Genomic DNA, 22,010 nt, shown 5'->3' with positions numbered 1-22,010 from the left:
TAAAATACAATATCTGTTATGCCAAATGAGGGCTGAATCTTCCTCACATATACCTGCTGGTCGACAGTAAGCTATGTATCCTCCTATCTATGGTCATGAAGACCTGGCGTGTTCAAATCAGAAAACTGTGGCTTGTGAATGTCAATGAAAATAGAAGCAATTGTTAAGAGAAACAGCGAGACACAGAACTACACTTACTATGACTCTTGTAAAACGAAGCGACAACGCCACCTAGAGGTCAAGTGTTAAAGGTTTACACAACTGGGCGGATGACGTCATGAGTAAAATTAGAGCAGAAGGTTTATTCAGATTTCAGTGCATGTTAGAACAAACAAAACTCAACATTACGTTTTTAAATTCACATTCTAGGACAAACTCAAGTTAGGCTCAAAGCAGTTGTAATAAATACGTGTGAATCTTTGTCTTCCGCCTAGAAATTCGTAATAAAGCTTCTTCCTCAAGACTTATTCTGGCCTTGTAGACTTGGCACCTCCACCTTAAATATTACTTATATAAAACAAATAGCCTTTTTAATCCCATTTAGTCAGACACAGATACAAGAATAGGATAGAGACCACAGACATACTTGCCAGGCCAGGAGGAGAGAGAGAGACAGAAAGGGAAGGGGACAAAACAATATTAAAGATAAAAAGATGAAGTAAAAGAATAAACAAGACAGAATATAATGCTTCCTCCTGGCCTAATTCACTGTGACGTTATGGAAATCTTGTTTGTTTCTAAGAATGTGGCATCCGTGGACCAAGAACATGAGAAAAAAACAGGCAACATGCAGTGCTTCAAAACACTGATAAAAAAGTGCAAGTTTGTCTGCCATTGCTGTTCTACAGTAGTCAGTAGCAGAGTTCTACACACAGTTAATACAGTACCTACAGACAGACAGATCTAGACATTTTCACCTGGGGTGGCAGGAGGTAGTTGTATGGTGGCATACAGGTGTAGAGTGACAGTGTGACCCGATGCCACCATAAATTATTATAACATTATAGTTTAAATAAGGCCAATAATATAGTTTTGTTTATGAAATGTTCCAATGTAAAAAAAATATATATATATACGTATATTTTAGCATGGGGAGATTGGGGTGGCAAGTCTTTTTTTGCTGGGGTGGAAGCTGACACCCTTTGCATTTACATTTAGTCATTTAGCAGACGCTCTTATCCAGAGCGACTTACAGTAAGTACAGGGACATTCCCCCGAGACAAGTAGGGTGAAGTGCCTTTCCCTAGGACACAACGTCATTTTGCACGGCCCGGGAATCGAACCAACAACCTTCTGATTAATAGCCCGACTCCCTAACCGCTCAGCCATCTGACCCCTTTGCAACTCCTTGGATTTGCCAGTGCATACAGACATACATACAAACAAATATACATACAGGTGTAATTACATACATACATACAGACAGACAGGCTAACAGACAGGCAGACAGACAGGCTAACAGACAGGCAGATGGAAAGGCTAACAGACAGACAGAAAGGCTAACAGACAGACAGAAAGGCTAACAGACAGACAGGCTCTCATGTTGATGAGAAGTTCACTCTTTGGTCCTTCTGTGTGAGCCTACAAGCGTCACTTTGAGAAATCCTGTTCTTCCACAACCTAGTCATACATATCGAACACCCACACACACACACACACAACCACACACACACACAACCACAAACACACACACAACCCCACACATCCACACACAGGAGGAGAGAGAGGAGACAGGCAGTTATCACCATACTGTTCTACTGATTGCTATATGATAATATAAAATGTGGTGTTTGCTGGTTCAGGCAAGGAGTTCAGGAGTGATGACAGCGACCAGGCAGAGCTGACCTGAGCAGCTGGAGAGAGGGGCAGGATTTCAAGCTTCTGACCAGAGTCTCTGCTCCAGCAATGCTGATGTCATTTGCCTCCATGCTGGAAATGAACAAAGACAAAACAGCCTTGACGCCTCTAACCCTGAAATTCGGATCTCGTCAGTGTGTCAAGAAAAGGGACTCACTCCAATCTCTGTAGCTTCAGACACCTAGGCAGAACATTGGCTAGCTCTACAGCGACGTCATCCTGACAACCATTCCATGCCAAACTGTGACAAAAAGACAGATAAAAGCAGGTTAATCCAGTAGGCTTAATGATAAGGAAACATCCTAAACAACCATTCCAGTGACATTGAGTGAAGTGACTTCCTGTTCTGTTATTACCTCACATCCTGTACAGAAACACAGTGATCCAGGCTGGCAGCCAGGCTAGCGAGGTCTGGGGTTCCTATGGAGGTCAGGCTGGAACACAACACCAGACAGGTTAGACACATGCCATGTTACTAGAGACTAGAGGAGGAGAGAACAAAACCCAGCAGGCTTTCATCTTACTGTAGCTTGACCAGGCTCTTCATGGAGACCAGGGCTTTGGAAAGGCTGGCAGATCCCTCGGCACCAAACTTGTTCTCTGACAGACTGACAGACACACAGGAAGACAGTTTGGGATATTAAATCAGAATACATAAGACCAGTCTTTGGTAGAATCAGAGACAGGGGAGGGTTGTAAAGCAGTAGACTTACTCTAGAACTGTAATGTGCGTAAGGGAGGGTAGAACCTGGGCTATCCTTGCAGCACTAGCCACACCGAGGCTGTTCCTGGACAATCTAGAACACAACAGAACATTCTAGAACACACTAGATGCCCCCTGGACAATCCAGAACACAATAGAACATTCTAGAATACAGTCTCAGCTACAAAGCAGGATCTGACTGTTTGTAGAATTAAAATTCTAAGACAATCTACAGTATTGACAGTGTGTCAGAATATGTATCCGTGTTGTGTATCTGTGCTCTTACTGCAATTCCTGGAGGTGTGAACAGGAAGACAGAGCTTGGAGCAGCTTGTCCCCTGCCTGGTCACTAACAAGGTTCTGGGACAGCCTGAGGAGGACACACACACACAGGTACACACACACACACAGAGTACTGTTTGTATTCTAAAGGAGATGACCCTCCTCCCACTCGAGGCTGGAGGTCAGCTGGAGGCAGAAGGTCCTACCTGAGTTTTCTCAGCTGAGCCCAGGCGGTCACATGTCTGGTCAGCTCCTCCACTCCTCCATCACCCATCCTCAAACAGTCCAACCTGCAGGACCCACGCACAGGACACTGAGGGCTGTACCGGAGTGTGTGTGAGTGTTCTTGTCTGTGTGTGTGTAGTGTGTTGAACCCACTCTATCTCCTCGAGGTATGTGAGTCCCTTCAGAGAGGCCAAGAGGAGCACAACAGCCTGGTCTTCTGATGAGCTCCTCACCATCACATTGTTCAGACTAGGAAACACAAACAGTCAGTCCTGCTGGCTAAATTTCAGTGTATGTTTTCATTTCTTTGTTTACAGGTTCCATGTGACTCCTAGTCCTGCCTCCTGCTTCCATTTCTCCTTCTTTGCCACACCCTTCTCTTGTCACCATTAGCAAATTCATTATCAGCTTCACCTAGTTCCTCACTATCTCCTGCGTTATCCATTCCCTCTCTGTTTCTCTGCTCCTTTTTTATGTAGAGACAGTGGAAGACAGACAGGAAAGCAGGGAGAGAAAGTTCCCTGGCTCCCTCTGGCTCTGAACCCAGGCCCCCGTGTTACAGCCTTAGCCTTAACGGTACAGCTCTACCCGGTTTGCCAGTCCGTTTGAGTGGTTACCTGAGCCTGCTCTGCAGTTCCGTGTCTGCCTGTTGCCTTTTTCCTGACCCAACCCCTGTTTTCTGGATGAGCTTTTCTTGTGTTTTGAGTAAACTCCACCCTGACAATCAATTTAGCATTTGAGTCCTTCTCCTATTCTGACACAAACAAGACCACAGAGGGTGATTCAGCTGAACTGAGCCATAACATGTATTCTACCGTACTGTACGTTAGACCCACTTGAGCGTCCTGAGAGAGGAGAGGTGAGGGAGATGCTGGGCCAGGCGGGAGAGGCTCTGCTCATCCAGAGAGACAAAGTCCAGGCTGGAGAAAGGAAGAACACAGACACCGGTCATGCTCCTGGTGTACATGTATACATATGCAGTTGTGTGTGTGTGGTTGTGTGTGTGTGTTTGTGTTTTTTTGTGTACAGTATGTGTATGTGATTCTATGTCTGCATGGATGTGTCTGTTTGTGACGTGGCTGTATGTGTAGAGTATATGCTTGTGTGTGTATGTGGCTGTGTGTGTGGTTGTGCGTGTGTTACCTGATATACTGTAGGAAGACACACTGTCCCAGTCCGCTCATAAGCTCCACCCCCCCTGCGGCCGTCCAACCAGAACACAGAGAAAGACTATGGGGCGGGAGAAGAGGTAATAATACAGTCAATCATTAAACACATTCAGCTGCCAAAGTGGCATGCAACATATTGTTTCACGATGGGTGTCTAAACCACCTCCACTACACTTACTCCAATGATGTCAGAGCAGGCAGGCCCCTGAGGGCCCGGACCAGGGCCTCAACTCCTATGTCTGAGATCACATGACCAGTCAGCCTGGCAGAGACAGGAGAGGACATCATCATCATCATACTGTACAATGACTGCTGCAGAACCACTAGAGGTGGAACACACAGACCAAACAGGAACAGGGTCAGTCTAGAACATTAGTTGACTACTTGAATACTTATAGTATGAGGTGTTTATTACTTCAGGTTGTGTAAGGTCTTGGTGTGCAGTAGCCCCTCAGCCAGGAGAATCACCACATCCTCACACATTTCTTTAGAGTCCAGACTAGAGAGAGGGAGAGACGCGCGTAGATTAACATCTCAGCCATCCATATGGCAGAAGAAACTGTCTATGAGAACCTGTGTCAGAACCTGGTGGGGAGCTTGCCAGACACCACACACACACACATACAAACAAAGACACACACATACAAAGACGCACACACACACACACACACAAAGGGGGACACACACAAAGACACACCAATACACACACAGATACACAGATTTTCTGGACTATAAGTCGCACTTTTTAAAATAGTTTGGCTGTTCCTGCGACTTAGTCAGGTGCGACTTATATATCAAAATATATATAATTTAACATGTTTTTAAATGTTAATTCATATTTACTGACATGAACCAACGAGTTCAACGGATTCAGTGATGTGGAATGAGATTGGGAGCTTGGTGAACTAGTTTACCGGTAACTTGCTTGTTGGACTTGCTAGCTTGTTATGTTAATTTAGCCTATTCAGCCTCCCAGGTATGTTCTTTATGCTATTGTGTAGCTGAATAACTGTTAATGTGTTACGTTAACATACCGGACACCTATTCAGCCTGTTGTTCTGTGTGCTATTGTGTAGTTGAATAACTTGCCTTTCCAGATAAAATGTCTGTTCTTGGTCTCGGATTTTGTTAAATACATTTCTAAATAAATGCGACTTATAGTCCAGTGCGACTTATATATGTTTTTTTCCTCTCCATGACGCATTTTTTGACTGATGCGACTTATACTCCGGAGCGACTTATAGTCCGAAAAATACGGTACACAGATGCAGAAACACACAGAAATCGACACACAGAGCAGTCTTACCTGAGTGTAGTGAGACGGGCCAGGAAGGGCATGGCGGAGCAGAGCACCTTTACCCCCTCTCTACCCAGGCTGCAGCCAGACAGACTACAGACAGGAGGGCAACAACACAACTCACGTTTCACACAGAAAACACTGGAAAGCCTGACATGGTTACTGGAACGTTGTTGGATGGGCATTTGCACCCTGATTGTGTTTCTTACATTTCTTCAAAAAAATTATGTTTGATTGATGTTTTGAGTTAAAAAAAAGTTTGGATGTTGTTGAAATGATCGATCCATTATTTATAAAGTTGTTGATCATGATGCGTTGTTGCTGGAGGAGCACGTTGATTATGTATGTGTAAATAATAATTAATAACGGTAAATAGGGTAAACATTACGTTTGACATACTTCTATACTGTCTGCTTCTTTATACTCCTTTTCACATATTTCTGGATAGGGATATACTGATAAGATTGATCGTAAAAATTCTCATAGAATTAGCTGTTAGTTTTATGAGTTATTCATGTATTCTTACATATAACTTGATACACAATCAAAATGAATGTGTTGTGATCTAGTCTAATGGAGAGCCAGCACTCATGTCGTCCTACTCACAGCAGATCCTGCAGGAAAGCACACCTCTGGAGAACGCTGCTCATGGCCTCTAGGTGGAGCGTTGACTCTGCACTGTCAACCAGGCTGGAGCGCACACACACCCACACTCACACAAATGCACACACACACAAATGCACACACATGTACAAGCACACACACACACAAAAACAGACAGAAGTGTTTGGTCAGACCACTGTATTACAATGTCCCCTGTTTACAGAACATGCCAGAAAACTTCTCCCACCTGATTTGGACCACAGGCAAACAGCCAGAAGACCCTCTGCTGAAACAAAAAACAACAAATGTTAGCCTTAGCTTCATAAATCACCTATGAACATGGCTGTTCTGTGCTCTGAAGACGTTACCTGGCCCGGTAGAACTCTGTCTTGTCCTCCAGGGTGATGTGGAGTGTGGAGTGGTTCACCCTGCAGATGAAGGCCAGGGTTTATTTTTTGGTGTGTTTGTGCGTGTTTGTGCGTATAGTTGTGTTTGATTGTGTGTGTGTGATTGTGTGTGCGTGTAGGTGCGTGTATGCATGTAGATCTGTGTGTGTAGGTGTGTGTAGAGGTGTGTGTGCAGGTGTGTGTGTGTGTAGAGGTGTGTGTGTTTGTGTGTGTGTGTGTGTGTGCTTGCTGATCCCTCAGTGTCACCTGAGGATGTGTATGTTGGGGTTCAGCTCCAGGCAGGATGACACCAGCTCAACAGCGGTCTGTGCACCGACCCAGTGCTCCTTAACACTGACAGAGCACACAACAAACACATGCTTATTTTAACACACACACACATACAGGACGTTCATATTTGCATTACCTTATGTCATATCCTCTTTACCTTACGGAGCGCTGTCTGTGGTCACAACTCAGCTGTTCCACCAGACCCATCACCTGCTGCATACCCAGACCATTGTCCCTCAGCCTACGGCACACACACACACACACACAGGCAAACGGTACTTTGTTTTAAGTTAGTGTGGGCATTGTGTGTGCGTGTATTTGCATGTGTTTCTTGTGTGTGTGGTATTCACTCCAGTGTGTGCAATGAGGCCTGTTGCGCCAGACAGGTCCGCAGACCCAGTAGACTTCCTGTCGGCAGCGTATTATTAGAGAACCTGCTCCAACCAACCACCCACCCACCCACACACACACACACGCACACATCCGCACACAGAAGAACACACACGCTCGTGCATACGCGCGCACACACGCAGAAACACTGGATGACCTAATGACAACACAATATACAATGTACTGTAATGCTGAGGTGTTTTTGGACACACTACACCCACTCTAGTTTCTCAAGCGAGGCACAGCTGCACAGGATCTCGTCAAGTCTGCTGAGCTGGCCTGCCTGGAAGCTGCAGGCGTTCAGACTGCAGTGACAGATGTGGAAATCAGGTGGTTAAAGTGGGGTGAGTCATGTAGGAAATGGATTTATGCATATGTATTTATGCAAGCTGTGTCAACAGCCGCAAAAACGGCTGCATTGAGTGTGTTTGTATCACCTCCTACCTCAAAGTTTGACCACAGTGGTTGTCTGTTTGAAAGCGGATTAACAATCTCTCTTCAGACCCCAAACTACAGATTAGACCCAACAGAGGAGAATACAGAATCACAGGTTTTGGTGATGCTCACTAAAGAGATTGAACGTTAAAGGCAGGATCGCTATGTTTTTGCGACCTAGCAATTTTGGCTTGAGTTTGGTTTGAAAGGAGTCAAACCAAAATATCCCACCCCCTCCATTCAAAGCCACTCCTCCATAATACATGAACGCACTGCTTTGACTACTGCCTGGAGGTAAGTAGACAGACAGACAAGTACCCCAAGTTGCTATCAGGATGTGAAATGCAAATATGTCAAAACGTGTGTCTTAACAACATTACCGACCCTGCCTTTAAGATGGAAACATTAGAACTTGCCATGTTTGGTTGTTATAGTAATAGTTGTAATAGTATACCGATGTCCATAGTAATGATATGAATACGGTTTCTGTGGCTCCACCGTTGCTTTGGCAATATGAACATTTGTTCCTTAATGCTAACAAAGCCAATTGAATTGAATTGAATAGAACCCACCTGAGTTCTACCAAGGAAACCCGGGCACAGCTGAGGATGGCACTGACCAGATGGAGTGCACCTTGCTTGCTCAGTCTGTTATCATTCAGGCTGCATTGAGAAAAGGACGAGCTTGGTCTCCCAGATAAACCTGTCCAATCTAGAGCTACAACAAACCCTAGCTAAAAAGCTAGCTTTAGGTATGTCCAATGCCAAGTCCAACATGGGTTACGTGTGTGATGTTGTGTGTTCAGTCTTACCTGACAGAGCTGGCAATCCGCAACTTCGGAAGATATTCCACAAACTTCTTCACGCCCTCATCCTTGAGTAGGTTACTGGATAAACTACAGCAGGGTAAAGACTGGCTCAGTATCCATGTATGTGTGGGTGTATATGTATACGTGTGTGTGTATGTATGTGTGTGTGGAAACACACTCACTCCAAGTCAGACAGGTTGGGGCACTGTTGCAAAATGCCAGACAGCTTTTTCACGTCGGCACAGCTCAGAGAGTACTGAGATAACCTGTACACACACATACACAAAACACATATGGACAGACACACACAGATAAACACACACGCGCACACACACACACACACACACACACACAGAAAGACAAACACAGACAGGCACACACAAAGAGACAGATCACAGAAAGACAAACACACACACACACACACACACACAGAGAAAGTCAAAAAACAGGTGGTCAATCCAGCATAGAGACAGTCTAACCTATGTGAATCATCCCTGTGGGAAAGCGCTCACCTGCAGGAACATCTGTCTGTCTTCTCGCCCAGCCGGATGAAGGACTCTCCCTGACACCTGAGATCCACCTCTCTGACCCGCTGGCAGTCTCCCAGACAGCTGACCAATAGCAGCGCTCCATTGATGGACATGTGGGCGTGGCTGAGACTGTGAGACGAATGGAAGGTTGAGGAGTTGAGAGGGGAGATGTTTGAGTGATGTTCATGATAGGGATAATGCAGGAACACTAGACCAGTCTACCTCAATCCTGGTGGTCCACTGTCCTGCATGTTCTAGATGTTTCCCTGCTTCCAACACACCTGCTTCAAATGAATGGGTCATCATCAAGCTCTGCAGAAGCCTTCCGAGCGGTGAACGGGACTGCACCCGACTACATCAAGTCTCTCCTCCAGCCTTACACCCCCACCCGCCACCTACGGTCTTCTTCTGACAACCGTCTGGTGGTCCCACTGCTCAAGAGCGCCCGGTCCCAACCCAAGCTCTTCTCCTGTCTGGCCCCCCAATGGTGGAATCAACTCCCCACCTACATTAGAGACACTGACTGTCTCCCCACCTTCAAGAAAAGGCTGAAGACGCACTTGTTCCAGGAATACAACGGTACTTAGGAATGATTTGTTGGACCTGATGCTAGTTTCCTCCAGGATCACAATGACTCTTATTGAGAGACTTGTTGCTCTTGTTGGTTAGTTGTAACTGATTTAAAATTATTGTACTCGCTGTGAAATATTTTACTGTTGATTGCATTTCTACAGGTACACTCTTGCACTTGTTTAATTGTAACTTGTTTAACTACATGCTCTTATGGTTCTTCCCTTTGGCACAGTTTTTTCACAATGTATGCTTATGTTTTGGCTACCCGCAATGTTTGGGGCTATCTTGTTGTTATGATCAGTGACCTATGCACTTTTGTAAAGCTCTCTCTTGGAAGTCGCTTTGGATAAAAGCGTCTGCTAAATTATTAAATGTAAATGTCAGCCTGGTAACGACCCATTCATTTTAGCCAGCTGTGTTGGACCAGGGAAACATCTAAAAACCTGCAGGGCAGGGAGGGTCCCAGGACCGAGATTGATAAAGGTCGTTGAGAAGAATGAGTCATCGTTCTGAATCGATCTTTCGAGAGACGGGCCTCACTTGAGCGTGTGTAGGGTTGTCATCCGGGGCAGGAACGTCCGCAGCGAGCCTACAGCCTCATCCTTCAGAGACGTGTGAGACAAACTGACAGGAAAGAACGAGTTCAAAAGGCCTGCGGAAGAAGAAGCTGTACATGGATGTCACACACAGACAGAAATGGCCCGTTAGCTCACTCTATCTCCAGGGGGCTGGGACAATGCAGTAGCTTCCTGCAAAGGTTGGTCACATCTGAAGCCTTCAGAGCACTGGAGGTCACCCTGGAACAGGAGGGAGGGAGGGATGGAGGGAGAAAGGGAGAGAAGGAGGGAGAGAGGAAGAGAGAGAGAGGGAGGGAGGGAGACAGAGAGGAGGGAGAGTGAGAGATATACAGAGAGTGGAAGAGAGAGAGTAACATGACGTGTTAACAATTACCATGTGTTGTCCCCTCACTGGGGACTGCTTTACCAACATTGCTTCACCTGAACATTCATGCCAAGAAAGCATATTGAATTGAATTGAGAGGGCAGGATCTTGAATAAGGTGGTATCCTACCCGAGTTTCTTCCCCTGGTCCAGACCACCTGAGCTCCTGGGGTCTGAGGGCTGTTGTCTGGAAGGGCAGAAGACCAGTTACTGTTGTGTGTGTGTGTGTGTGTGTGTGTGTGGCGTGGAGGGTGAGGAGGACTGCTGTACTAACCCTGTACTGGGGAGAAACTTCAGGAGCACAATCTTCTTCCCTCCATCACTGTTGGAGGGAGACGAGATGGTTGGAGTTTAACTGGACGTTTACCCTACAGCGTATTTTCACAGCCTGTGCGTCACTTCTCAGTGCAATCTATAACTGCGTTTGACCACATACATTTTCATTTCATGTCTGGAATAACGACATAGAAAGAAAACGTAGAAATGTTTGGGTCTGTTTGGATGCGTATGACCAAGCAGAACACAGATGTTTCAAAACTTCTGCACAGCAGCAAATCAGTGTACCTTATTTTTCGGAAATAAAACCGTGGTTGTACAGCTTATATTTCGAAGCTGCTTATAGCCGTTTTTAGAACAAAAAAAGTGGCTTCTTCCCAAGTTCTCTACAGACCGTGCAGCTAATTTAATGCTCAACACTGGAATGGGGGCTTATTGAAAGAGGAATGGAAAGAGGAATTATTTACTGTGTCGTCTAAGTTACACTATCAGGGCTTGGAAATACAGTGACTTGCTAAAGTAGGCAAAGGGCTAGTAGAACATAACATTTCATAATCATTTCAGTAAATCAAACAGCTGCAAGACCCAGTGAAATGTTATATACAGCTAGAAAACCAACAATAGCTAGCATCGCTAACGACATTGGCTAATTCAACTTCGGTAGGCTATCCTCAGGATTTGCAAGCTAGCTAAACTTATACTATATCAAAAATAATTTTGTAGACATAACAATGGATTTTGCTACGCATGGACATACTACAGTGTCTCCCCTAGGTTTACAGCTTTGTTTACAGGGGGGGGGGGGGGGGGGCGGGGGCGGCGGGGGGGGGGGACCGACCATCTAGAGACAGAAATGACATGCCGTCTTGTAAATAAGATAAATAACATAAGGCCATTTAGTTTGTTTCATAAAAGAGCAAGCTATAGACCTGTTTTATAGGAAAGGTAACCTTAAATTACTTATTTTGTGATCTGGCGCTATATAAAAAAATATATATATAAAAAACAGATTGTCAGTTTTCAACGACTGACCACATAGGGGGCCTGGAAAGTAAGAGAACACATTGCCGCATGAGTTTACCTGACACAGACTTCAGACAGGTTTCTTTGTGAGCAGAGGGCCCCAGCCAGCAGGGATACACCCTCCATGCTGACGTCATTCTCACCGAGGCTGAAAAACAACAACAGCACCTGACACTGCAGACCAACTCGACCATGACTCCGAGTGGTGACCGGAGGAGAGAGACTGTGTGAGGGTGGGTTAGGTCACAGGACTGTCTTACTGTATCTGCTGTATGGTGCTGAGCTGAGGAAGGAGATCCAAGAGCACCCGTAGACCTTCGGTACCTAGGGAGTTACGAGAAAGACTGATAGAGACACAGACAGAGAGAGAGAGAGAGAGAGGGGGGGGGTGGAGAGGAGTCATCAAATATGCAAATAAGATCCGACATTATGCCATTGCTTAATACTGTGTTACACATGTGAGTGTGTTTATGTGTGTGTATGTGCTTGTGAGTGTGTGTGTGTGTGCGTGTGTGTGAGAGTGAGTGACTGTATATATGTGTATGTGTGAGCGAGTGAGTGTGTGTGAGTGTGTATGTGTATTGTGTGTGTGTGTATACAGTATGTGTGTAAGTGTGTACGTGTAAAGGTGTGAGTGTGTGTGTATGTATGTGAGTGTGTATATGTGAGTTTGTGTGTGTGCCTTACTCCAGCAGCGCGAGGTCAGAGCATCGCACCAGACTGTCAGTCAGGCACTCCAGGTGAGAGGGGAGGAGGCCACAGCCCTGCATGCTGAACGTACGGTGGCCCAGCAGGACGGGGGACATCATGAGTCATCATCATATTTATGATGTCATCATTGAAACGACACATGCGTCAGGTGGAGAGGCATGGAGAGAACTTACCGGAGTTTCCTGCCCACCTCCACACCTGTGGCTTCTGTCTCATCTCTGAAAGTCAGGGAATCAAACACTGAACACTAATATCAACCATTCATGCATTGCATTAAAAAGGTCTTACAAAATCTAAGATGGACTGTTTAGTAGTCGGCTTATTGGACTAGTGTTGTAATATGGGGACGGGTCGGTGGGTTCCTACCCAGGGTTGTGTGTCTGTCTGCTTCCAGAGAACTCCACGGACACATGGACTGGTAGCCTGGACAGAAGGGACAAACAGACAGACAGGAGCTAGTAATTGTGTTCAGCCTTTGGTCTGCACCTCTCTGAATCACCAACCATCTCTAGAGGAGGGGACCCCTCACTGAACTGCTCCTCTCAAGGTTTTTACCCCCCTAAATTTCCCTGGGAGTTTTTCCCTGTCTCCCTTGAGGTTTAGGTGTCGTTCTAAGGCCGTATGCGAATCCCTTTGTGACGTTGCTCGTAAAAATGGGCGATACAATACTATTCATTTTAATTGAGTGCAAGGTACAGCCTAGGTAGACCAAGTCCCTGGTTAGATGATCATAAACAGAAGCAGTGTCAGTGAGTCACCCACAACACACTACAGCTTCTACGGTATGTGAAAGTGTGCAGTCTGCAGAAGCACAGTGCCATTGAGGTGCTGTGATCACAGGAGTAATTAGCAATAGAGCAGGGGTAGCATTAGCATGTAGGATGATCAAAGTATGTAGATGATAAAAAATATGTTTGTCATCCCCCCACCAACGTTCGAACCAATCCTACACCCCAGGCTGTGATTACAGCGTCTCTCATGCAGTGGCTTGCCTGGACACAAAAGAAAGCCCTCTGATTACAGAAAGTTCCAGAACGCTTCTGAGAATGAGGAAGTGTGTGTGTTGGTGTGTGTGTGTGTGAGCGTGCCTGTGTGTGTTTTTGTACCTGATGTCTATCTTCACCACATTGGGACACTGGGACAGAAGTGAGGTCATGGCCAGCAGTTCGTCCACAGACAGTGAGCTGTCGTTCAGACTGTTCAACACAACCACAAACATCTCCTGTTACATGCCTCGGAAATCATAACATTCATTATACATCCCATTACTTCCCATTACATTACATAGCCATACTATTCACATGCAATATATGTCATGTCACATTTATTGAGTGCTGTGATATGGTGGGTCTCACTGGATTTGTACTGGATGTACACTTTGATATGTACAGTATTACTGAGTACTCTAAAATGTACTGTATGTATTCATGTATATACTATAATATCTATTGTATTACTGAGTACTGTATGTATTACTGAGTACTGTCATATGTAATGTATGTAATAAAATAATATGTACTGTATGTATTACTGTAATATGTACTGTGATACTGAGCAGTACTGTGTGTATTACTGAATACAGTATATGCACTGTGATACTGAGCAGTACTGTGTGTATTACTGAATACAGTATATGCACTGTGATACTGAGCAGTACTGTGTGTATTACTGAATACAGTATATGCACTGTGATACTGAGCAGTACTGTGTGATGCGGTGGCTGAGCCTGGCCTTACAGGAGACTCTGTGCGATGGACAGCTGCTGCAGAGCTCCAGTCAGGGCCTGCAGACTGTTCTCCTCCCACAGACCACCTGACAGACTAACAGAGCCAGGGAAACACACAACAAACATTCTCTACCACCTGACAGACTGTTCCTTTATGTGTCTGTTTTGTATGCGTTTCCTACAGTATTAGAAATGTTGGAACAAATTCATGAATTAATAAATACATTAAAAAAATACCATATGAACTGCATTTAGCGGCAATACCAATGACCATGTCCTTTATATATATATATAGATATATAAATTTGATCATCATATAAAGTTTCACAATGCAACATTTGTAATGGGCAGAGAGAGAACGTGGACTTACTCCAGGACGGAGAGGGGGAAGCTGGCCAGGAGCTCACACAGTCTTAAGACCTGCTGCCCGGTCATCTTCTGGTTCAGCAGTCTGTCGCAGGCAGGGAGGAAGAGCCCAGGCTTAGAGAGTACAGACAGGAACATCTACATCCCAGCATCCAGGCTCTGTACTGGAACTGTGTTGGTGTTTACTCTTACCTGATGGTGAGTCCAGGTGTGTCCTTATGGCTTCACGGGAACAAAGAGAGGGTTGAGGTCAGGAACGGCCGTGTTTCATAGATGTGATGTGTACTGCTGGTGTGAGAGAAGCATGAAGGAGGATTCCTCTGGTTTTTACTACAACCTACCTGCTGATGCTTGACTTCAGGGAGAACACGACCTTGATCTCCTTCTTACCACTGCAAACAGAAAAGTAAACCAGACAGCTCGAGTGTGGTTTCACAGTGACAATTAGAGAGGTTTCCCATTGGTCTAGAAAAGAGGAAGCAATTAAGTGATGCTTACTCTGCATAAATGCTTTCGAGGTTGGCAGAGGAACTGGTCTTCTCTAGAACCGCAAGGACGCTTCCCAAAGAGCAGCTGTTCTTACCCCCCAGCCTGAAAACCCAAAGACACACATACACACAAGTTTGGTTTTCTATTGTAGTGGGGTCTGACCATTCACTCCAATTCAAATCAAATTCAAAACTTATCTCTAACCACAAAATCCTAACCTTAACCCTTAATGTAGTCCCAACCCAAAGTTCTAACGTTAAAGTGCTTGAAAAAAGCATTATGGAGCTAAGGAAAGGGGTCCCCCAAGGTCAAGTTTGTCATGCTTTACTATACTTGTGAGGTCATTTGGTCCCCTAAAGTAGTTAAACAAGAGCAGCATATATAGACAGGTATGCATAAACTAGTTGAACTCAGTTGAACAATATAGTTGTTTAACAATAGTTGAACAATCTATGCTCCAGGTGACCACCTGGGGGTCCAGTTGAGAAGGTGAACTCACATGACAGAGGCCAGGTTGGGCAGTCTGGAGAAGACCTCAGCCACCTCCCTGATCCCATCATCTGACAGACTGTTGTCACTCAAACTGTCACAAACACCACAACAAACCATCTCACGATTACCGACCTGAACATAAAATGTATGCATGTCTATGCCAGTGTTTCTCAACACTGGTCCTGAGAGCTCCCTGCCCTGCATGTTTTAGTTTTCCCTGCTCCAACACACCTGATTCAAATGAATGGATCGTTATCAGGCTTCTGCTGAGCTTTATAGTGACCCATTTATTTGAATAAGGCATGTTGGAGGAGGGAAATACCTAGAACATACAAGGCAGGGGGCTCGAGGACCAGGACTGACAAAGGCTGGTCTACACTGTGATATGTGGTGAAAGGAGGTATTGTTACTTGATGTCAGTGATATTTGGGCATTCCTCCAGAGCTTTGCTCAGTCTGGCAGCTCCTACATCAGTCAGGTTGGCACTCGTAAACCTGGAGGAGGGAGTTAGACAGACACAGTTCCACAGTCACGGTTGGAGACACCGTTACAAAGAGACAGGATGGCAGGGAGGGAAGACATGCAGGCAATCAGTCGGATTCGAACCCAGGCCACTGCATTAGCCTTAATGGTACGTGCTCTTTTCCCCTGAGCTACGGGGTAACCCCAATGTGTCCATACCCGCAAGGCGGCATTAAGGCGCGACATTTACCGCCTTGAACAGGGTGTGTAAAGGGGCTTCAGCCTAACACAGACAGAGAGGTAACTCACTCTAGCTTCCTGAGTGTGGGCAGCTTGGGCAGGATGGAGGACAGCTTATCTGCAAACCGGTCATCGTACTTCCTGCCCCGAAACCTGCAAAGTCATCAGATACAAGCAGCACTGTTATGGTCCTAACTTGTTCTCCTGCTCCTTGGCTGACCAAAATAGTAGCTGGCATCTAAACTGAATCTATGATTTGCAATGTATCTCTGCAGATAATGTAATAATAATAGTATTAATGCCATTTATAAAAATCAAAAAAATTTCAACATGACAGTAAAAAAATATTTCACATCACAGAAGGAAATGCTGTAATGCTCTACAGAAATGCTGCAGAAATTAGTAATGATAGCTAGATTTTTCTAGTTTATTGATCAATTGACCGGTTGACCAACTGGTTGACTTGCTCACGTAAGATGGTGCAGGTGTTTACAGCTGGGTAGAATATCCAGACACTCCAGGTCCATTGAGCATGCTCCAAAGTCAAGGTCGAAGTCCACTCCCGCGGACGCCACCGCAAAAGCGATGGCGTCCAAGTCGACAGGATTCAGGCGGATGTTCCTCAGCTCCATGCAGGGTCGTGACCCCACAACCTCCCTCACCAGCTCTACATTCTGGGTCTCCTGCACACAGCGGTACAACTCCACCACCTGGGGAGGGGGAGACAGAAGGAAAATTGACAAACTAACAGAAAACTAATGGAAAGACCATATATATATATATATAGTTGTACTACTGTTTGTGCAATCTGTGAAATGGTTCGGGTTAGGGTCCAGCCTACCTTGGGTCCAGTCAGACTGGGGTTGCCCGCAAGACTCTTCAGCAGCTTTAGGACCACTGCCTGGTGCTTTTTCACGCAGGTCTCAGCACCAAAACCAGACCCAGACAGAGTTCTCCCCCTAGCCCCAGCCTTCTCTGCCAGTCTGACCAGAGTAGGGGTGCAGGCAGGTGAAGCCAGCCCACACATGTACAGGTGCAGGGAGTCGGTGAAGACAGTCTTGGGGTCAGCTCTGGTGGTCCAGCGGCTTCTGAGGTTGAACTTCCTCTTCAGCTGGGTCTCGTTGACCTCGTCGCTGGTCATGATGTGGAGGGCACACAGGAACTCCTGCAGGGTCAGGTGGGTGAAGGTGAAGCCCTTCCCCCTGGAAACGTTCTGCAGAGTCACCTCCACCTGGGTGAGGAGAGGAGGGGAGACACACACATCATACACACACACTTACACATTATATACACACACTTACACAAACATCATACACACACATCATACACACACATCATACACACACACTTGCACATTATATATACACACTTACACAAACATCATACACACACATCATACACATACACTTACACATTATATACACACACTTACATAAACATCATGCACACACACCATACACACATGCTTGCAAACACATCATACACACATGCTTACACACACACACACACACACACATTACACACACACGCCTACCAGTGAGAGAAGTCCAGTCCTTAAGCCAAGGTCCAGAAGTTTTGGACTAAGTTCATCAGACAGGAAGAGGATTTTGCCCTTGTCCAGCCCCTGCATGGCCAGGCGCCCCAGCTCCCTGACCTCTGACCTGTAGACATGTAGGGCCGGCGGTCCCCCAGGCCAGTGCAACGGGGCCGGGGGAGGGGTCCTGCCAGGGCGTTGGCAGAGCAGTGCCCAGAGGACAGTGAGGTAGACCTGGGTGAGAGTGGAAGGGAGCTTGGGGGTTTGGTGGGATTGGGGTGGCTGAGGCCGGGGGCGGTCCTGGGGAGAGGGCTGAACCTGGGGAGGGTGCATACGAGAGGCCTGAGGGCAGAGCATGTGTTCCAGGTAAACACAGCAGATGTGGCAGAGGGAGGGGAGGTAGGAGAGGCTGAGGAGGTGGCTGTTAGTCAGGAGCATCTTCAGTGCCTCCTCGCCCTGACCCTGACCTCTGACCTGGAAGTACTTTGCTGCGTATTCCTTGACACGGCACCGGTCAAACCCCAGCAGCTCGCCCACGCAGTCCGCAGCCTCCTCCAGGTCCCCAAGGTCCCGTGGACGACAGGTTAGCAGCAAAGTGCATCCTGGGAGTACCCTGCGGCTACAGAGCCCAGCCACTAGCCTCGCCACGGGTAGAGGGCTCCAGAGGTTCAGACCCCCACCCATCTCCTCCATTTCTCCCCCCAACGCCCCCTCCTGGCTGCCCCTCTCCTGACTGCCCCTCTCCTGGCTGCCCCTCTCCTCCCCCAGTTGAATCTTGGAGTGGAACTCATCGTAGCCGTCCAGAATCCAGCAGGTCCTCTCTGGATTGTCTGAGATGAAGTCTAGTACAGCACTGGCCTCAGGGTCGCCCCCCTCTGGCTGGAGGAAGCATTGCAGCAGCAGGTCAGCCAGTGACAGAGGGCTGGTCAGCAGGTTCAGCTGTCTGAACTCCAGCAGAACCAGGAGGGAGTAGGAGGGGAGGAGACCCTGGGCCCATCGCTGGCCCACACACGACATCTGGAGGGTCTTCCCCGAGCCTGCTGGGCCCAGCAGTACCACCACCTTACCAACAGAACGTTCCAGAAATGAAGCAACTGACACCCTGTCCTCCATGATCCCCTCCTCAACCTCCAACATATCTGAGGGAGGACGGAGGGAGGGGTAGTGAAAAGAAGAGTGGAGTAGAACAGAGTTAATCCTGAATGAGTACCTTGTTCTTTCCTACTTGTTTACAATTTCAACCAACAGCTGTAACTGTAAGAGGTTCTGAGGTCCTTGGTCCAACTGTTACAAACTGGCACAGGTTTGTAACAAAAAGGGAGACAGAAGAGGGGAGGGTCATCACACAACCTACCTGTTGTTCTGTCCATTCTGTCTGCGGTTGGGGTTCGGTCTGGTCTGTCCCGAGGCTTGCCGGGGTTGCCATGGCGCAGGGAAACCCAGGTCTCATCCAGAGAGACCTCGGTCAGCACGTTCTGCACCGCCCTCTCCCACCTCTGCTGCAGCATCTTCCGTATTGCTGCGCTGTAGCACCCCACATGGTCTGGAGGTGCAACAACACCACAGGATGATGATCACTGCACATGCTCATGATGGCAAGAGCATGCCAATATATATTTATAAAATAAAACACATGCATTTAGAGTACAATTGAGTGGAGTAAAGTATAGTTAAGTGCTGAATAGTAGATTTGTGTAAAGTAAAGTGGAGTACAGTAGAGTAAATATAGTAGAATTGAGTAGAGTAGAGTAAAATAGAGTGAAGTAGAAGTAGAGAAGAGGAAAGTACAGTAGAGAAGAGCAAAGTACAGTAGAGTAGCGTAGCTGGGTACTGAACCTATGCACTGGCGTTTTCCATGGCCCTCTAGTGTGTGAGAGTGAGACAGTGAGTTGGCTTCCCCCACTATGTGAGAAGTGCAGTCAACAGTCTCCACTGATGGCAGAGAGCACACGGAAGTTAGGGGAATTACAGAACAATGAAACGCTTGCATTCAAGATTACAGTTTACATTTCCTGGATGATATAACTAATATGAAAATATAAACACATCGAACTCGAATTTACATTTACCACTGCACCACCTCCCTTTCACTTTCATTTACATTAACATTTACATTTACATTTATTCATTTAGCAGACGCTTTTATCCAAAGCGACTTCCAAGAGAGAGCTTTACAAAGTGCATAGGTCACTGATCATAACAACAAGATAGCCAAAAAACATCGCGAGTAGCCAAAACATGAAGCACACATTGTGAACAACCAAAGTAAGTGCCAAAGGGAAGAACCATAAGAGCATGTAGTTAAACAAGTCACAACCAAACAACATGAACAGCTATAAGTGCAAGTGTACCTGTGGAAAAAAGCAAGCAACAGTAATAAAACAATATATCACAGCGAGAACCAAAAATGTAAATCAGTTACCACTAACCACAAGAGCAACAAGTCTCTAAGCAAGAGTCATTGTGATCCTTGAGGAAACTAACATCGGGTCAAGCGAACCGTTCCTAAGTACCGTTGTACTCCCGGAACAAGTGCGTCTTGATCCTTTTTATCAATAGTGATACGTGGTATGTTGTGTATAGATCGAAAACAATATTCAGCATTGAGAGTCAATCACTTTGTTACTCTAGGTGAATTTACAATTATTGGATGTATTTAGATGAGTAGGGTGTAAATGACCATGTGTGGGCTACAGCATGGCTCTTTTACCTGTATGTGTTTAAATGTGATACTCCAGCCATGCAAACTTTGAACCAGAGCAGACAGATATTGTGACAGAAATGAACTGATACTTACACACACAGAGGACTCTTAACTTTTCTCGTGTCTTATCAAGTTGAGACACTAGATCTCCACTTACTTTGTGTGGAGAGGAGAGAGGCACACACACACTAACATGTGCTTAAGGTAACACCACTTCTGAGAGTCACAGACAATGGTACATATGACCCTGCAGTGTCATGGTGTTCACACAGACACAGGACAGGACCAAGGGCAACCGCCACACAAACCAGAGTAATGTATCTATTGTAATCTCCAAATTACAGACACAGTTTCACCAGAGCTGATCATGCTTCACAGTGCTTACCATGCAGACACAGCACAGGCATGCAAAACTGACCAGCAGGTCTGGACTGGGCCTGAAAAAACGGCCCGGGACTTTAAAACGCAGACCGGCCCACGGCCATGTATTATTATTTTTATTTTTTTGCATTATGCCATGGCCGTTTGACCGGCCGTTCGGGAAATCTCCCGACTCCCGACGGCCATTCCGACCCTGCTGACCAGTGAAACAATTGTTACTGTTTCCCTGGATCACTGAGAGCTGAACGATGATTGGCTACAAGACACCCTGCATCCCCTGGAAACGCAGACAGTGCAAAACTGTAACAGTGTGTTAGGGGACCGGACCGGGGTGGACACAGGATTGAGCATTACCACACATACCACCTTCCTCGCAAAAAGAGCCTCGAGACTTATGGCACCAAAGGAAACCCTGAATATCTCCCACGCAACAGCCCAAAGCTTATCGCAGCACAGCAGTTCCTTGGTATACTTACTTGGTATACTCGTTGTCCCGGCCACAGACACGAGGCGAGATTCCAGACGCATGGGGATGTTCTCACATTCCATACACAACGTCTCCAAAAACTGACTGCAGCGCGCGGGGCCGGAGGCTCTGAAGTACTTAATCATTTCAGCCAAGCGCCCCAACAAGTCAAGTCTCTCCAGTCGCCACCTCGTTCGGTGGTCCATCATACCATATAACGTGTCCAGAACAGCGGGTGCCTGAGAGCTTAGAAGGTCCACCAACTCCACAGCCTCCTGGTCCAGTACTGCGAGAACATCTTCATTTTCTTCTACATCCTCCATAATCCCAAACCATTCACTGAAACACAGATCCCCTGCGGATCTTTGCAGTAGACAAATAAAATACTACGTCATACAATAGCCTATGACTATACTTTCGGTTCTAGGTTTGTTAAGTGGTTGGAAGACCCATAGCAATATTGGGTCAGTTAAAGACACACCTTTCCAAAACTACGCTTGCAAATGAATGTAGTCTGTAACCTGCTATAGACAAATAAAATAGGCTACTATACGTCATACAATGATTACTTTCGGTTTTAGGTTTGTTAGACGGTTGGAAGACTCATCAATAGGCTATTTTGGGGTCAGTTAAGGACACATCTTCCCAAA

At 46.3% G+C, this 22,010-nt stretch overlaps 1 protein-coding gene across 2 annotated transcripts; it reads right to left on the bottom strand.

Annotated features, from left to right (window-relative positions):
* Positions 1 to 1,335: 1,335 nt before the first annotated feature.
* Positions 1,336 to 21,700, bottom strand: nlrc5 (NLR family, CARD domain containing 5). Of its 2 annotated transcripts, none has more exons than XM_067234307.1 (49): positions 21,371 to 21,700; positions 19,646 to 19,741; positions 19,164 to 19,352; positions 17,810 to 18,948; positions 17,117 to 17,506; positions 16,747 to 16,985; positions 16,345 to 16,428; positions 15,984 to 16,067; positions 15,581 to 15,664; positions 15,091 to 15,183; positions 14,934 to 14,984; positions 14,785 to 14,814; positions 14,597 to 14,677; positions 14,237 to 14,320; positions 13,607 to 13,696; positions 12,867 to 12,923; positions 12,674 to 12,718; positions 12,477 to 12,560; positions 12,050 to 12,133; positions 11,848 to 11,937; positions 10,765 to 10,812; positions 10,621 to 10,677; positions 10,263 to 10,346; positions 10,090 to 10,173; positions 8,959 to 9,105; positions 8,629 to 8,712; positions 8,450 to 8,533; positions 8,211 to 8,300; positions 7,648 to 7,713; positions 7,425 to 7,508; positions 6,971 to 7,054; positions 6,790 to 6,876; positions 6,505 to 6,564; positions 6,384 to 6,422; positions 6,140 to 6,223; positions 5,543 to 5,626; positions 4,652 to 4,735; positions 4,415 to 4,498; positions 4,211 to 4,297; positions 3,904 to 3,987; positions 3,221 to 3,316; positions 3,049 to 3,132; positions 2,847 to 2,930; positions 2,571 to 2,654; positions 2,382 to 2,465; positions 2,214 to 2,291; positions 2,015 to 2,098; positions 1,846 to 1,929; positions 1,336 to 1,620 (listed from the first exon to the last, which is right to left on the bottom strand). In XM_067234307.1, exons 1-49 carry the CDS (start codon positions 21,681 to 21,683, stop codon positions 1,539 to 1,541), a joined length of 5,772 nt encoding a protein of 1,923 aa, XP_067090408.1. In that variant the 5' UTR covers positions 21,684 to 21,700; the 3' UTR covers positions 1,336 to 1,538. The 2 variants fall into 2 exon arrangements, with proteins under 2 accessions (XP_067090408.1, XP_067090409.1); XM_067234308.1 differs by having other exon boundaries at positions 6,384 to 6,419.
* Positions 21,701 to 22,010: the final 310 nt, after the last annotated feature.

Source organism: Osmerus mordax, chromosome 4 (assembly GCF_038355195.1).
Source record: "Osmerus mordax isolate fOsmMor3 chromosome 4, fOsmMor3.pri, whole genome shotgun sequence".
Classification (NCBI taxonomy): Eukaryota; Metazoa; Chordata; class Actinopteri; order Osmeriformes; family Osmeridae; genus Osmerus; species Osmerus mordax.
This window is presented reverse-complemented; position numbering and strand designations above follow the sequence as displayed.